The 14,825-nt window shown below is 36.3% G+C and overlaps 2 protein-coding genes across 3 annotated transcripts; both read left to right on the top strand.

The window, feature by feature from the left end:
* Positions 1 to 1,596: 1,596 nt before the first annotated feature.
* LOC103707123 (transcription factor bHLH35-like) lies at positions 1,597 to 4,354 on the top strand. The gene is made up of 4 exons (XM_008791499.3): positions 1,597 to 1,671; positions 1,825 to 2,061; positions 2,256 to 2,429; positions 4,262 to 4,354. Exons 1-4 carry the CDS (start codon positions 1,597 to 1,599, stop codon positions 4,352 to 4,354), a joined length of 579 nt encoding a protein of 192 aa, XP_008789721.3.
* A 4,159-nt stretch (positions 4,355 to 8,513) lies between these two features.
* Positions 8,514 to 13,399, top strand: LOC103707041 (ubiquitin-conjugating enzyme E2 22-like). Of its 2 annotated transcripts, XM_008791376.4 has the most exons (8): positions 8,514 to 8,627; positions 10,029 to 10,131; positions 11,217 to 11,379; positions 11,535 to 11,679; positions 11,768 to 11,845; positions 11,960 to 12,072; positions 12,471 to 12,574; positions 12,796 to 13,399. In XM_008791376.4, the coding sequence occupies exons 3-8, from the start codon at positions 11,374 to 11,376 to the stop codon at positions 13,118 to 13,120; spliced, it is 771 nt and encodes a 256-aa protein (XP_008789598.1). In that variant the 5' UTR covers positions 8,514 to 8,627; positions 10,029 to 10,131; positions 11,217 to 11,373; the 3' UTR covers positions 13,121 to 13,399. The 2 variants fall into 2 exon arrangements, with proteins under 2 accessions (XP_008789598.1, XP_008789599.1); XM_008791377.4 differs by lacking the exon at positions 10,029 to 10,131.
* Positions 13,400 to 14,825: the final 1,426 nt, after the last annotated feature.

Below are 14,825 nucleotides of genomic sequence, written 5' to 3'. Positions count from 1 at the left end.
AGACCCGTTTAACATGTTTAGACATGTTTAACCCGTTTAAACTATTTAGACCTGTTTAACCTGCCCAACAGTTAAACGGGTTAAACGGTTTAAACAGATCAGACATCTAAAACCCGTATCCGACCCAATTAATAAACAGGTCGACCTATTTACGACCCAAACCTGTTTAGGCCAAATCCAAACCTGTTTATGGCGGATCGAACATGGATCGGGTTGGCGGGTCGGGTCATATTTTGCCACCCCTAAATATATAACCAACAACCTGCCTCTCTTTTAACCCGAAAAAAAAAAAAAAACACCCTCCCTCTCTCTCTCTCTCTCTCTCTCTCTCTCTCTCTCTCTCTCTCTGCAATTGAATGCATATAGAAAGGGATGTCATGCATGGAGAGTGAATGCAAAAACTACTGGGAGACCAAAACATTCTTTGACGCAGAGAAGCTACCCAGGTACTTCAGAAGCATCCCTTTTCCCCCTTTTTTTTGTCCTTCTTTGCCTCGTGGTCTCCTCCGAAAGAGCCAAACTCTCTTGGAGTAGCTCCCGGCCCCTTCAAATTATACGCGAACGTCATATTGGGTTGTAGGATCGATGTTCATAATTAGCTTTTTTTTTTTTTAAGATGATCTCACTCCTTGGTAAATAGTTCTTTTACACCTAATAAAAGCCGGGTGGCTTTCTTAGCCTCCTTTATCATCAAAAAAAAAAAAAAACTTCTTAAGATCAGTGCAGATTTCACCTCCATCATGCAAGTGGGTTGGTTGGAAACAAAATATGGTTGTGTGTGTGTAATTAATCTAACTGAACTTGGGATGGTGTTTTAGGATATTTCGTGTTGTTATTGTGATCTAGTTCTTGTTGGAGCTTTGTTGTCCCTATCCCACCCAAATCCAATTAGGCTTGGTTTCATGTGACGAGCTGGCATTGCTCCACCCCTGGCTTTCTTGCACAGCCAGTTAAGAGGCATCGTTGAGTTTGCTCCGAAAGGTTTTTCTCACGAAGATGGTCTGTTCAGAAAGAACCATCCTTGAGCTTCCTGGTGTCCATTTTTTCCCCTTCATTTCTGAAGGTTTCGGAAGTTGTTAAATGTTGGAACAAGGTGTGAAGTTGATGGGATAGGATCAGGAATGAAGCAACAGATATTTTTCATTCATAGTTTTTTCTACATCCTACAATCTTGCTAAAGCCATTCTTATATAGAATGACAATTTAAGTAACATTTAATGCCCTTTGAGCATTAAAATGACTCTTTGAAATGCAAGTACTTCTGAGATTTCCAAGGTGACACTTTGGATTACAAAATGACTCTTTGGATTACAAAATAACTCTTTGGATTACTAGGTTGACTCTTTGGAATGACAGAGTTGTATCAACACCGAAGAGTCATGTGCATTGATTGCAAATTACTTCCTAATATTAAACTTGCTCCACTCGTTTGGATATGTCTTCTCACTTCGTCCGATATCCTTCTGTATGCTTTTCCCCCTCTTATCTTCTCCCATGGGTCTCTTTAATGGAAGCAGCTGGATAATTGGTGAAGCCAGTTCTCAGTACAACTCTTCGAGCTTTTCCCTGTCTTCCACGCCCTCTAAGTACGTTGTGATGGAGAGGATCAGGAGGCAGAAGCTGAAGGAAAGGCTTTACGCTCTTCGAAGTGTCGTCCCAAACATTACAAAGGTAAGCTGGAAACCAAAAGATAAATGAAGAAGGAAAATAATTAATCAGCGGTGTTATAGCAAATAAGATGCATGCAATGGACTCATTTATTGATCAGACCTGATCTCATTTCTTATATATGGATTAATTCATGGGTGGATGCATGGAGTTTAGATGGACAAGGCATCGATCATCAAGGACGCAATTGACTACATTCAAGAGCTTCAGGGGCTAGAGAGGAAGTTACTGTCGAAGGTATCAGATCTCGAGGTGTCAAATGCGTTTCTAGAAATTATTCACGATATCGAGCAGGATGATGTGTACCATACGCAGAGGAAGGGAAAGAGAACTTTGCGGAATCCGCCTCTTGCTCCGGGGTCACCATTCATGCCCTCCATCGAAGTTTTGGAAGTATGTTTTGCTTGGGTCTCTGTTGTTTACTTTCCTACGTTAACTTGTTGCATGGAATTGCATCAAAAAAACCTTGTTGCATGGAGTTTTGATCATATTTTTCAGCAAGAGGAGACGAGGGATTGAAAGGCACTGTTTTCATTTACTCTTTTAAAGATGGTTGAAATTTATCTGCTTATGTTTTGATATTGCAGCTAAGGGTGTCTGCAGTGGAAAATAAAACTCTGGTTGTAAACTTCACTTGCAAAAAGAAGACGACGGATACCCAAACTAAGATGTGTGAAGTATTTGAGTCTCTTAACCTCAAGATCATCACAGCCAATATCGCCTCTAACTCTGGGAGCCTGTCATATACGCTGTTTGTTGAGGTGCTCTCTTCCTCTCTTTTAAAGATCTGTCCACCGTTGTTAATTACTTTGTAACTAATATGACATTGCTGAGTTACTTTTCCATGAGCAGTATTTATCTATAAAATAAGCCGCAACACTTATCCACATTTGAGATAAGTAAATTGGCTTTCCATCAGCGGTAAAGTGGCCATATTTTTTTTTCCTAAAATATCCTTTTCTTTATGTACTTTCGAGATTGATATGGCTTCTTTTTCAGGTTGACTGGTGGAACTATTCGATTTTATTTTATGTGATAGGACATGACTTGTGATAACTGATGTAGGATACCTGATGTTTACTAATTTAGGCACTCATAGTTACTTTGGACTTAAATTATTGCTGTTTATATATTAGTATTGATGTTTTGCAGATAAAGCTGATGACTGCATTATATCATGTTGCCTTTGCTGGCTGTGATAAATTCAAGCAATTTTTTTTTTCTTACCCGTGTTTAATTGAAAGCAATTTTTGACTGTTTTGATATGCTGTTATATCATTTAGCTCTTTCAATTTTATATAGACTGAAAATCTAGTTAGGTATGAAAAAAATTGGCTTCAATCACAAGGAGCTGATACGTATCGAATCTGGAAGAATAAATGATATTATGAAAAAGATGGATAAATTTTTGAATCTTGTCCGAAATGTAGTAATGCAAAAGAATATAAATGATAGATTCTAGAGCCACTTTCTAATACGTGAAAAAACATAGATAAATTATTTTTTAAGTGTTATTTGGTAGAACTGATCATTAATTAGATAGATTTTGAGTCTAAACTATATTTATTTTGGTTCGATTGAATCTATTTAAAATTTGATATTTTTAAAGCATCATCTCTATTTGACACTTGCAAGGTGGTACTTAATTTGCTTAACCTTTCAACTTGATGTCGTGCGGACCAAGCGGTGCAAGATAATTATTTGACGGGAAGTAAGACTCTTAGAATAATTGAAAGAATTGACGCTGACATAAATGAATCAGCCGTGCCACGCTCACCATCGAATAGTTATTAATTATTTTTATGAAGATTATACATATAATGACGTTTTCATTAAAAAATACCGGAAAACTTGAAAATAACTCCTCGCATCGACGTGATCCAGTCCGTTTAAAAAATTAAAAATTATGGTTCTTGACGTAACCCATGGCTAGTTGGCATTGGAGAAATTATTTTCTACACTGTATGCACGAGGTGGCCAGCAATGACTGCTGGCTTCTATAGGTACTGTTCATCACGCATGCATCTTAAATTTCGATGCACCACCATAAAAACCAATGGCTATGATTTACTACATGCATAATCATGCTCGTGCACGCTATGTAGGTAATAATTTTTCTTCACATTGCCTTTATTTTTTGAAAATAAAATTTTTAGTTAGATCAGATCTACTGCTAAGCTGATGAATCAATCCAACAAAAAGGAACATGCACAGATGCATGTGTATCATTTTTTTTTATTTACTTTTATGCATGTTGCTTAATGGTTGAACTGGCCCAACAGCCGATCAATGGCGGACCATGTCCAACTAATAATTTCTACTTTCGAAGAGCATTTTGTATCCATCATAATTAGATCTTGACATTCTTTGGTGCTTAATCCACACAGTTGTGCTGAAACAATATGGAAGAACACTTCTGTTATTGCATCACTCTCATGACACAACGCATATCTTAAGCCATATTTATAAACTACCTACGTTACTTAAACCTAACAAATTATTTCTATCCTTAGACTACCTATGTTATTAAGGTGCTATTTTAATTTTGATTTCATAGTTTACTAATTTGAGCCATTGGTGACTTGGTGTTCAGAGTGATGACATAGACAGTGCTGGGCTGAAGGGCAAGATTGAAGCAGCCATTGCAGAAGTTGATGTTCCAACAAATCCCATGAGTTTCCATTGAAGTTGATCTCCTAAATTAAGTTGCTTGTAACTTTCGAATTTCTATTCTGGTTATAATTATTTAGATCCAAATAATTGGAATGCACCATCCAAGACTCCAACGTAGCAGGACTAGAGTGAATTCTATACAGCAGAGGGGGCAAATTGTTAAGATTTTATTAAATTTGTTTTTCTTAGTATAATATATAGTAATTGTTAATTATTAATTCAAAGAAGAAAATATGAAACCTTATTTATATGGATAAAATGAACCTATATTTGCATATGAAAAATTTTGAATCTCGGATAATTGCTATTAAAAAAATTGGAAAAAAGCGACATGACACATAGAGGAGTCACCATCCGCCAAAATATTGTTGAGACTTGAGAGAGAGAGAGAGAGAGAGATTAATTTAACAATTTAGACATGCATTAATTTGAACTTTGGTCGAGGGTTTTAGCACACTAGCCCGATTGATTAGCGAATGAGCAGTAGAATCCAAGGCAAAGAAAATAATAGATGATAGAGAGAGAGAGAGAGAGAGAGAGAGAGAGAGAGAATTTGACAAAGTAAAGAAAGGAGACGTTTCGCAACTCAGATGCAACATGGTTTGGTTGGATTTCTTTTAATGTTGTTCAAGGGAACATAGAGTCCTTCAACCAGCAGGAGTCTGGATGAACAAACAAAAATTGTGATTATTAGCAAATAATTTTTTATTAAAAATAATGATTAAATAATAGATTAAAAAGTAGTAGAAGTGACTAAAACAAAAACAAAAAAAAATATGGTGTCCGTGTTGGGTGGAGTGCTTCAGCAGAAGCTTTTTCGAAGCATTTTTTATTCATTTCGATTTTGATCTTTCTGCACCATATTTAGATCCACCCCATTCCACGATCCAAAATGTCTAGCAAATTCTTGGCTCCTCGAATACAATGGGATTTCACACCTGATGAATCTTTTAATCTGCCTCCTCTAAAACTATAGAATGTTCCGGCAAATTATAACCTTCGCTTGGAATAGGAGATGTCATCAAAGGGACCCTAGGATTTACAGAGTGATTTGTTTTAAAGGGGTTCCTGCAAAGTCCGGGTGTCATGGCCCTCTCAAGACGCCCTTCTTATCCAACACCTTTGTTTATTGAATAGAAAGGTGTAATCATAGAGAAATTTTTCAATAAAATGAATAAAAATCATAGGAGTTGGGATATTTGATTATTTGTACAGATATATGTTTAATCCCATATCAACTATGCACTAGGTAGGTTTTGAGTATTTATATAAGACCAAGAGATCCAAATAACATCTTTTGATTACGTTTTTTAGATGTTCTTAGTGGTGTTAGAGCAAACCCAGCATATGGTCTATGTCGACTAAAAGATACTTTAGCAATATATATTCGTGAAGTCATTTCTTTCTTCTTGGGCAAAAGATTTAATTTATCAATACTCTATCATGTGGAACCATATTAGATGTCTCAAAACGGATTCTTTCTCAATCCCTTTCGCTGTCTCTTTGATATTTAGAAAAATTCCATGCATGCACATGTCCCTCTGTTCCATGCAAATCTGATTATATCCTGATGCTCTTTGGGAGCAATTACTAAATTAGACAAGCAGTGAACTTAAGTAGGAGAAGCCTCCTCTACATCATGGCGTTTAATCTAGTATAAACCAATGAACCTGCCCCTTTTCTTTATCATTCAATAATATATAGATAGCCCACCCACCTATATTTTCCCAATTAGTTCCGTTGTTCTTGTACATGGTTATTGGTTAACCGTGGGCCTCACTTAAAAATGAACAACCACACATTATTTTGAAATATAGCTGAAGATATATCCATACGTGACCAAGCTGCTATGAAAGAAGGTCGAATTGAGTAGTGAAACTAATTTTTCAAATTTGTGTTACCTCCAAAAAAAAACTTGGTTTTTTAATAATAACATAAACAATATTATATAAAAAAATTCATGCATTACACCACAACAGTGTTCAGCATAAACAAATGACCTAATACTCTACAGAGGTTATGTCAGGTGGCCTTCTCTCCCTCCCTTCCTCCTCTCAATATAGAGAAGTGTTAATATATGTTCCATTTTGACAAAATTGTATACCAGAAAAATGAGCCAAAATTATTGCCAACTTGGACACTGTTAGAATTGTCATATTTTGATGAGACAGATAACTTGTTGAGGTCGGCGGTGATATGGTGAGTAGCATTAATGTTAGAATATCAGGTACTATCATCAGTGAGTGAGGAAGAGATAGCCATAGCTACAAGTTTCTCTAGAGGATGGCGACTTTGATATGCATAGTTCATGTGATGATAGCAATCACTGGCAATATGTCCAAACTTTATTGCAGATTTGACAGGTTGGACAAGTAGATTGTGAAGAACGACCATGTGAGAAAAAGAAATGAGCAGGCTTATTAGGAGAGGGAAGAATGCCATTACTTGAAGGATAATTGGGACATCGACTATTGTTATGATGCCGATTATTCCCACGGTGAGTAGAACCATGACCTAGATTGAATATTTTGGTAGGTCTTGAGGCAATAAATGCAATAATAGAATGCATGGAGCCCTCTTTCGCAAGACTAATTTTCTCATAGATTAATAAGGTATGGAGTTCTTCAAAAGAAAGAAAAACAGGTGCGAGCAGAAATCCAAATTGAAGAAAAGAATGAGGGATATGATGGAGGAAATCCATCTAGGATATAGATGAGCAAATCATCATCACTTACTGGTGATCCACATGCAGCTAACTTATCAGCAAGAACTTTGAATTTTTGGAGATAACCCTGCATAGAGGATGATCCCTTTTTAATATGATGAAATTGCCGTTTCATAGTTATGATATGAGAAGGAGCAAGGGAGGCAAAGCGATAAGAGAGAGTATCCCAAGCTTGCTTAGCTAAGGTGACGCCAACTATATAAGGCATTGCTAATTCGGATAATGTAGCATTGATCCAAGAAAGTAGCATTCGATCACGTTCATACCATGAAGCATAGGTTAGATGCGTTGGAAAAGGTGGTAAAAATGAGCCATCAATGAAGAATATAAGCTTATGTTTCCATAAAATTGGTTCAAAGCGAGACTTCCAAAGAAGAGTTGGTGCCATCAAGTTTGATTGGGACTAGATTTGAGATATTGGAGATTACAAGGGATGTAATTGGAGAGGATTCAAATTCGGGTGAAGAATATGATGTTGCTAATATTATTGGGATGGAAATTTCTAATATGAGAAGAATGTTAGGTTTGCAAGAGGAAGACAGTGATGCCAAGATGGGCTCTGATACCTTGAAAGAAACATAATGTGATGACTGAAATCCAACTTGATTAGTAGGTTTTTCTTTGAATTTGTATCGAATATATATAGGATATATAATAGTAATTATAGGAAAAAATTAGAAGAAAATTATAGCAGTAATTTAAATTTGAATAGAGAGAATAGGAAAGAAATAATGAGAAGATTACAATAATAATTTGAATTCAGAAATTAAATTTAAATGGAAAGAAATTATGGTATGTTTTTTCTATCCATTTCGATCATGACTTCAGTTGTGAATAACCACAAAGTTTGAAAAATAAGGACTGGGGACGCATATTTTACACATCAATGGGGAAATTCTGGACATGACGGTAGTGATAACCATGCCCCCGTAGCCCCTCCAAACACCGGATTTAAAATAGAGCTCGCCAGCTGGCACCCGCAACGGCTACCTGCCCAATCGCGATCCCCGCGGTCGGCAATGGGGGTCATGTGCGGGCCCCCTCCCCAGTCATTCTGACTCCAAGCGTCAACGGTTCAAAGGAAGGGGTAATTCTGTCAACTGAAATCTCGTTAGAACACAACCCTTTCGTTCTCGTAAATTATCACACAGCTTCAGAATACTCAATCGTAATTACACCACTGGCATTTAGGGTATTTTCGTCTATATGCAAATTATAGATTTCGAATCCGGACGAAGTTACGAGAATAGCTTCATTTAATTTTCGTAACGCGATACAAACAAGGGTGTGTTGGTCATTGAGAACAAACGGAGGAGCGGATCTTGTGATTTGCAAGGAAGAGTAGGGGCATTACCGTCATATTGGAGTCCCTAGATCCGCTGCTCGATGGACGCCCACCGCTACAAATACGTGTTAGCTGAAAGGAAACCTCTCCCTCTCTCCCTCCCCCCCCCACCCCACCAAAACCCTCGGAGTCTTCTTTCCCCCGATCATTGTGATCTCGCTTTTCGGATCCAAAGAAGCCAGATTCTGAGATCATTTGGCTCTCATTCTCTTTGAGGTAAGCGATCTGTTCTTCTTTCTATTTTTCTCTTGCTTTGATCGATCGAAATTTCTTTGCTTCGATTTCTTGGGACCCGTTGGTTCTTTGATGAGATTTTCTTTTGTTTTGTCAGAAAGCCTTTGGAAAAAAATAGTTTTTATCCCATAATCTTGTTCTCGGGATGTTCGGGAAAACACGGTCTTTAGTTATTTGGGCTTCTGATCTCCATCTGTTTGAGTCAGTTGTGATTCTTTTATTATATTTGGAATCATGTGCAAGGTTTTGGCTTTGTTTGGTCCGTATGTGGTATTGGTTTCTAATTAGGCGTTCTAGTTCTTAGTTTTGATTGGTTGATATTTGATTCTTTCTTCTCGGATGATACATTTCTTTCCTTTCTTGCCCTTTCTTTTGATACTCAGGAACATGCTAGGGTTCTTGTCTTTCAGTTCCTTTAGCTTCTTGAACCGTGGTTCATTTGATAGACTGATTTGGTTTTGTCACATCTTACCATATTCTTAAATCATCTTTTTGTCGGTTAATTTTTCAATGTAGATTGGAAAAATTCTTGGGCTAGGTGTGCATGATTTTTATGAACTCCCAAGAGAGTATACTAAAATTTCATGTCTTTTAAAGTCGGCTTGCTGCGTTACCTGGGGAGAATCAGTACTCATCATGACTTATTTGTGGATGATGTCATAGTGGAGATCGAGCGTGAAGTATAAAGGTTAAAAGGACTAGTTTAACCATCTGTACAATCTTCTTGGGGAATTCTATGTAGCTGCTCATGGTGAGGTGTGTGGGTGTGGGCTATGATAGCATCCAAGTCTCCTCTGCATAAGGTTTTATTTATCACATCTTGTCTAGCTTGCGAGGGGCAAAGCTTCCTCCTATTTTGGGCTGTGAATCCAAAGAAGATTTTTGCGAGTGATTTCCCTAAAGGACATAACTTATTAAATCCCCTTTAACTTTTCTATAAGTTTAAGAGGAATTAATAGTTTGCTAAATTTTTCTTAGATAACCTTCTTGCAGTCTGTGTGGTATGGTTTTTTGTTATTACTAGTTGGCATGAAAATTTAGGAAACTACATACCGATGGGAGGGATTTGAAGAGTCTTCTTTTCCTTTTTCCCTAAAAAAAATTGGCGAAGAGTTAACATGTTTACTCTGAGGAGATGTGTGAAATTATGGGTGGAGAGAAACAAGCAGCACAGAAGACATGTCCCTTGTTGGTGGAAACTTTTCTGCATGTATGATGCTATTGGAAGGAGTATATTTGTTTGGGAGTGAGAGATTTGAGTAGAGTAAGCAATCTTTCACAGGCAACATTTTCCCCCTTTTTGTTGGCTTGACTCCTTATCAGATGTATCCAGTTGAAGTTGGGTGTCAATTAATAGAAAGCTTACATTGAGTTGGTAACCAGGTGGGGGGTTCTTCCAACTGGTTCATTTGCTAGCAAACAACACTCCAGCCTGAAGCTTTTACCTTCTTCCATCTCGTCTCTGGATGATGTTCCATGTTCAAAAGTGAGTAGTTTTTTCCCCAACTGTTTTACATCAGCGAATTCAGTGGTGCTTCCATTGTTATTAAAAAAACGGTTCATGCGGTTCTGTCTTAACATTCCATGTTGAAAGCCTAATTGCTTTCTAGACACGACCCTCTCAATTGTCTCTATGCAAATATAAGATGTTTCAGGTGGATTTGTCTTTCACATAAAGTTTGCTTGTTCCCAATCAAAAGAGAAAATCTTGTTGGTTGTTTGCAGCAAATATCATTGTTCTGCAATTAGTGGGAAACCTTCTTTGAAGGCCAACTCTCACATACTATTCATACCCATGCTGACAGGTTTTCCAAAAGTACGATATTTTGTTATAAATGTGTAATACTTAGAAAGGAATGCTCATTAATTATCAAACATAGATTTCTATGTGTGTAACTGGAAAATCAATTATTTGATGTTGTACATAAGCTTTAAAATTGTTCAATCTAAGTTATCAACAAGCGTAGTGCTTATTGATGTATATGTTTGTTGCCATCCATAAATGGAAACACCTTAATATTAGATGTTGTTTTTTTTCCTTCTTGGCTCTGCATTTCATACCCTAGCTACGGTATGTTGAGACAAGTTACTTTTTGACTTGCTCTGGCAGTACGGATATTTATTATTTTGTATATATTTGCTACCTTTTCAGAGTTATCTTATGCATTTCCTGCACTCTTCTTGATGCATATGGAAGCCTATTCTACAACCTACAATCATGTACATAACAAGAAAATGGTATTATGATAACCACGTGTTAAAGATGTTGAAAATCTGTTCACTAGCTTGATTATATGCTAAGATATTTACATGGAATATTATTTCATGGAACTTATTTATATGCTAAGATATATCATGTGGTCCATCAAGTATTTTCTTTCTTTTCCTTTTGGTTCTTGCAGTATATGACTGTACCAAAACCCCTTAGTCGGTTTAAATCCTGTGATTCCATTGTCTTCATGATATCTATCAAAGCCATCACATTATTTGCTAACCTGAACTTATATTTGCTCATTTCTTTTCATATATACTTGAATAATCAAGCCAATGCTTATTATTTTGTTTCTGCAGGCTTGTGTGGATTGATTTGGAGATCTGTTGGTGATATTTATCACTGAACCATCGTCTTTGTTAGAGCATTCTGAAACATTGAATAGTTGTCGTAACCTGATTTCTCTTCACGGCAGAAAAACAGAAACAACTTATTTCCCCGAGACTTCTTTTTGTAATGATGGTAATCTTATTGAAAATGATTTTAATTTGTTCGATACTTTGCAGTACCTTTTAAATATTTATGCAATCAAAAAATCTGATTTTATTTTTAGTTATGTGCACCATCTTGTAATTCAAGCTTATTTTAATTAAGGAAAATGCTCATTACTTTTTCAGGCAACAAATGAAAATCTTCCACCTAATGTCATCAGACAACTCGCTAAAGAACTGAAGAATCTTGATGAAACACCGCCGGAAGGCATTGAAGTGGTTGTAAATGATGATGACTTCTCTACCATTTTTGCTGATATTGAGGGTCCTGGTGGGTTTCTGATTTTATTTTTCAGCATGCTTATTGCCATGGAAGTAATGTTTGATGACTTTATGCTAACTGGACCTGCTTGATGCAGCTGGAACTCCATATGAGAATGGTATATTCCGCATGAAGCTCATATTATCTCACGACTTCCCTCAATTGCCTCCAAAAGGTCTTTCCTTATGCCATCAATTTATAGTTGAATTCTGCGGTCTCTATTTTGTATTATTACATGATATGACTTCTCAGTATGTGGAGTGGTAATCATTCACTTTGATATTTGTAGGCTACTTTCTGACTAAAATCTTTCATCCAAACATTGCAACAAATGGTGAGATTTGTGTGAACACACTAAAGAAGGACTGGAATCCAAATCTTGGTTTACGCCATGTTTTGCTTGTAAGTTCATAGGTTGCTATCCCTCCTTCATGTTTTATTTTAACTATTCCAGCATGTCAATTTTTCAGAATTCCATTGGAAGTTAGGATGGTAAGTGCTATTTTTTTCTCATTCCAATACCACCTTCACAAGCTAGTAGGTATTTTATTGGAACTGATTCTTGGAGATTTGCATGTTTTTTGTGTGCCTGAGCTAGATATGTTGCCCCCATTATCTATTAATTCAGAACTCATACTTTATTTTTATGATCATATTTTGTTTGATTATACTCAGTATGTTAATCATTGTGCTGATTGCTTGATGAATTTAATATGATGAGCTCCTTCAGTTGGCAAAGCAAGTTAATCTGAGCATATTAATGATTTAACCAATGTGGTTCATATTAACACTGCTGGCAGGTGGTCAGATGTCTGCTGATCGAACCATTTCCTGAATCTGCACTTAATGAACAGGCTGGTAAGATGTTGCTCGAAAATTATGAGGAGTATGCAAGGCATGCCAGGTCAGCTCCCCCCCCCCCCCACCCAAAAAAAAAAGAAAAGAAAAAAAAAGAAAAAAAAAAGAACACATGCCCTCTTTTTGGAGTTAGATGTACTATTATTTTCAGCTGATGATATATCATGGTTTTACATTACGAAGTTTGTCTCATCTGTTATGGGCTAGTGTTTGATAATTGATATGGAGGGAGGAACTCACGGTGGATTTTTATGACACATTTTGCAGGTTGTACACTGGAATTCATGCTCTCAAACATAAACCAAAATCTAAGACTGGAGCAATCTCGGAATCTACCACGGCTCTTAATGTGGATATGAAAAATGTGGTTTCAAGTGACAAGGTGCTGCTACCTCCTACTCCTTTGACTGCTGCTAACACAGCCTCCAAAGTATTAGCAGCAAATGGCCAGGATCAGAATGTTGTCGATCCTGTAATGGAGCCTGCCACCGGGACATCAGCAATTCCAAAGAAGGAAGGAGCTGTCACCACAAAAGTTCAGGTGGATAAAAAGAAGATGGATGCAAGGAAGAAGAGTTTGAAGAGGTTGTAAGGAAAGGGAGGAAGGTACTGGATTAACGGGTAGAATTTGAGTGTAAAGGACACAATCTATGGGAATTACATGAAAGAATTTGTAATATGAACTTTTTTGGACTTTTTTTTGTTTGTGTTGGGGGGATAGTCTCATTGGGTCTCATTCTTTTAACTTCCCTTAGTGCAATCACTCAAATCATTGTGGGAATAGCGGTTCGTATTTTAGATTCTTAGATATTGTTCTTATGTTCTCTTTATTTTTTTGATAAAAAATAATAGATTATTAAGAATTTTGAAATTGGGGTTGTAAGTGTTTTACTTTCATTAACAATGAACAAAACTATTACAGAATCTTCTATTTGTACTAATGAGATTCAATCATCAAACTCTGGTTGAATTTCTATTCTAATTAAAAAAAGAAATGTGGAAAGCCTGGTAAAGTACATTTTACTTTTTTTTGACTAATGTATTTAAGTCTACTGTATAAAGCCTTTATTTATAATAGTGAGATTTGCTTCTTTTTTTTTCAGAAATTGGTTGAAATAAAAATTTTCAAATTTAGATATGAGCTAGATTTGGACTTTTATATCAATTTTGTTTGTATCATATTTTAACTTTCTCCTTGAATGGAAGCTATGGCCTTTCAAACTTTTGGTCCATGGATCAATTGGATGTGGCAGATCCCTATCTCGACTTTGAACATAAGAAACTTATGACTAAGGAGTTACAATTTTTTTTTAAAATATATGTTTTATGCATTTGATATATGTAAGGATATAAACTTGCTAGTTGTTATCAGCTAATATTCCTACATACAATGGAATTGTTGTCGTCTTGTTTTAACGCAAATAAATCTAAAGTTAAATGACCAGTTACTAAATGTCACACACAATTACTAAATTGATATATATGGATCAATTGTGTTGCTTTACAATTTCTGTCACGCCCTGAATCTATAATACGGTCAGAAAATTTATTACAACCTCAATATTATTAAATAATAATGGTTTTAATTCATAACAAGTAATAAATTTTGCCTCTTCTTAAATTAACAAATAATGAGTTTTTATATTCTTCCTCTTAAAAAAATTTATCCTCAAAATTAACATACTTAAGCTTTAAAAAATTGAAAATACTCAATTCTTATCTTATCCTCAAACTCTTAAGTAGTTTCCAAAATTGTAAAATAAATCCAAACCTAAGTCCTCCACCCATCGCACTTTCGTGACGCAAATATGATAAAAATCTACTGAAATATTTGAGTTCGCAAAATAATTTTCGAATTCATGAAACTCTAAAATTGGTCAAATTTCATAAATTATAACCCAAACACAAATTGTCTATTGAAAATCAAACCCTATAGTTTATTTCCGATGCGTCAGAAAGTATGCAGCTATATTATGTTTGGGTTCGGAGCATGAGAACTTCGGACGTCCGGAGACAAAATAATTTCTAAATCCTAGCATGTTGATCAACTAAAAAGGCATCGATGACAGTCTTGCACAATTCCACATGATTAAATGCATCCACCACTTTTGCATGCAGGCCTAAATACACCAAAATTCCAAACAAGAATTAAAAAGTATCACATGCTGCTGGCATGCCGGCACCGCACTCGCACGTGGTGGCAACCAGACAGGGAGAAAACAAGACCGTTGTGGTTGACAAGCGGGACCCACGTAATTCAGATTCGGAAGGATCCCTTCCTTTCCGCATAGAACAAT

This window comes from Phoenix dactylifera, chromosome 7, assembly GCF_009389715.1.
Source record: "Phoenix dactylifera cultivar Barhee BC4 chromosome 7, palm_55x_up_171113_PBpolish2nd_filt_p, whole genome shotgun sequence".
Classification (NCBI taxonomy): Eukaryota; Viridiplantae; Streptophyta; class Magnoliopsida; order Arecales; family Arecaceae; genus Phoenix; species Phoenix dactylifera.
This window is presented reverse-complemented; position numbering and strand designations above follow the sequence as displayed.

Excerpts from the sequence above, each read along its gene's own strand:
- LOC103707123 (XM_008791499.3), top strand. The coding sequence starts at position 1,597 with ATGGAGAGGATCAGGAGGCAGAAGCTGAAGGAAAGGCTTTACGCTCTT. Across the intron at positions 1,672-1,824 it reads TCGTCCCAAACATTACAAAG|ATGGACAAGGCATCGATCAT; the intron begins GTAAGCTGGAAA and ends CATGGAGTTTAG. Across the intron at positions 2,062-2,255 it reads CCTCCATCGAAGTTTTGGAA|CTAAGGGTGTCTGCAGTGGA; the intron begins GTATGTTTTGCT and ends TTGATATTGCAG.
- LOC103707041 (XM_008791377.4), top strand. Across the intron at positions 11,846-11,959 it reads CCCTCAATTGCCTCCAAAAG|GCTACTTTCTGACTAAAATC; the intron begins GTCTTTCCTTAT and ends TGATATTTGTAG. Across the intron at positions 12,073-12,470 it reads GTTTACGCCATGTTTTGCTT|GTGGTCAGATGTCTGCTGAT; the intron begins GTAAGTTCATAG and ends CACTGCTGGCAG.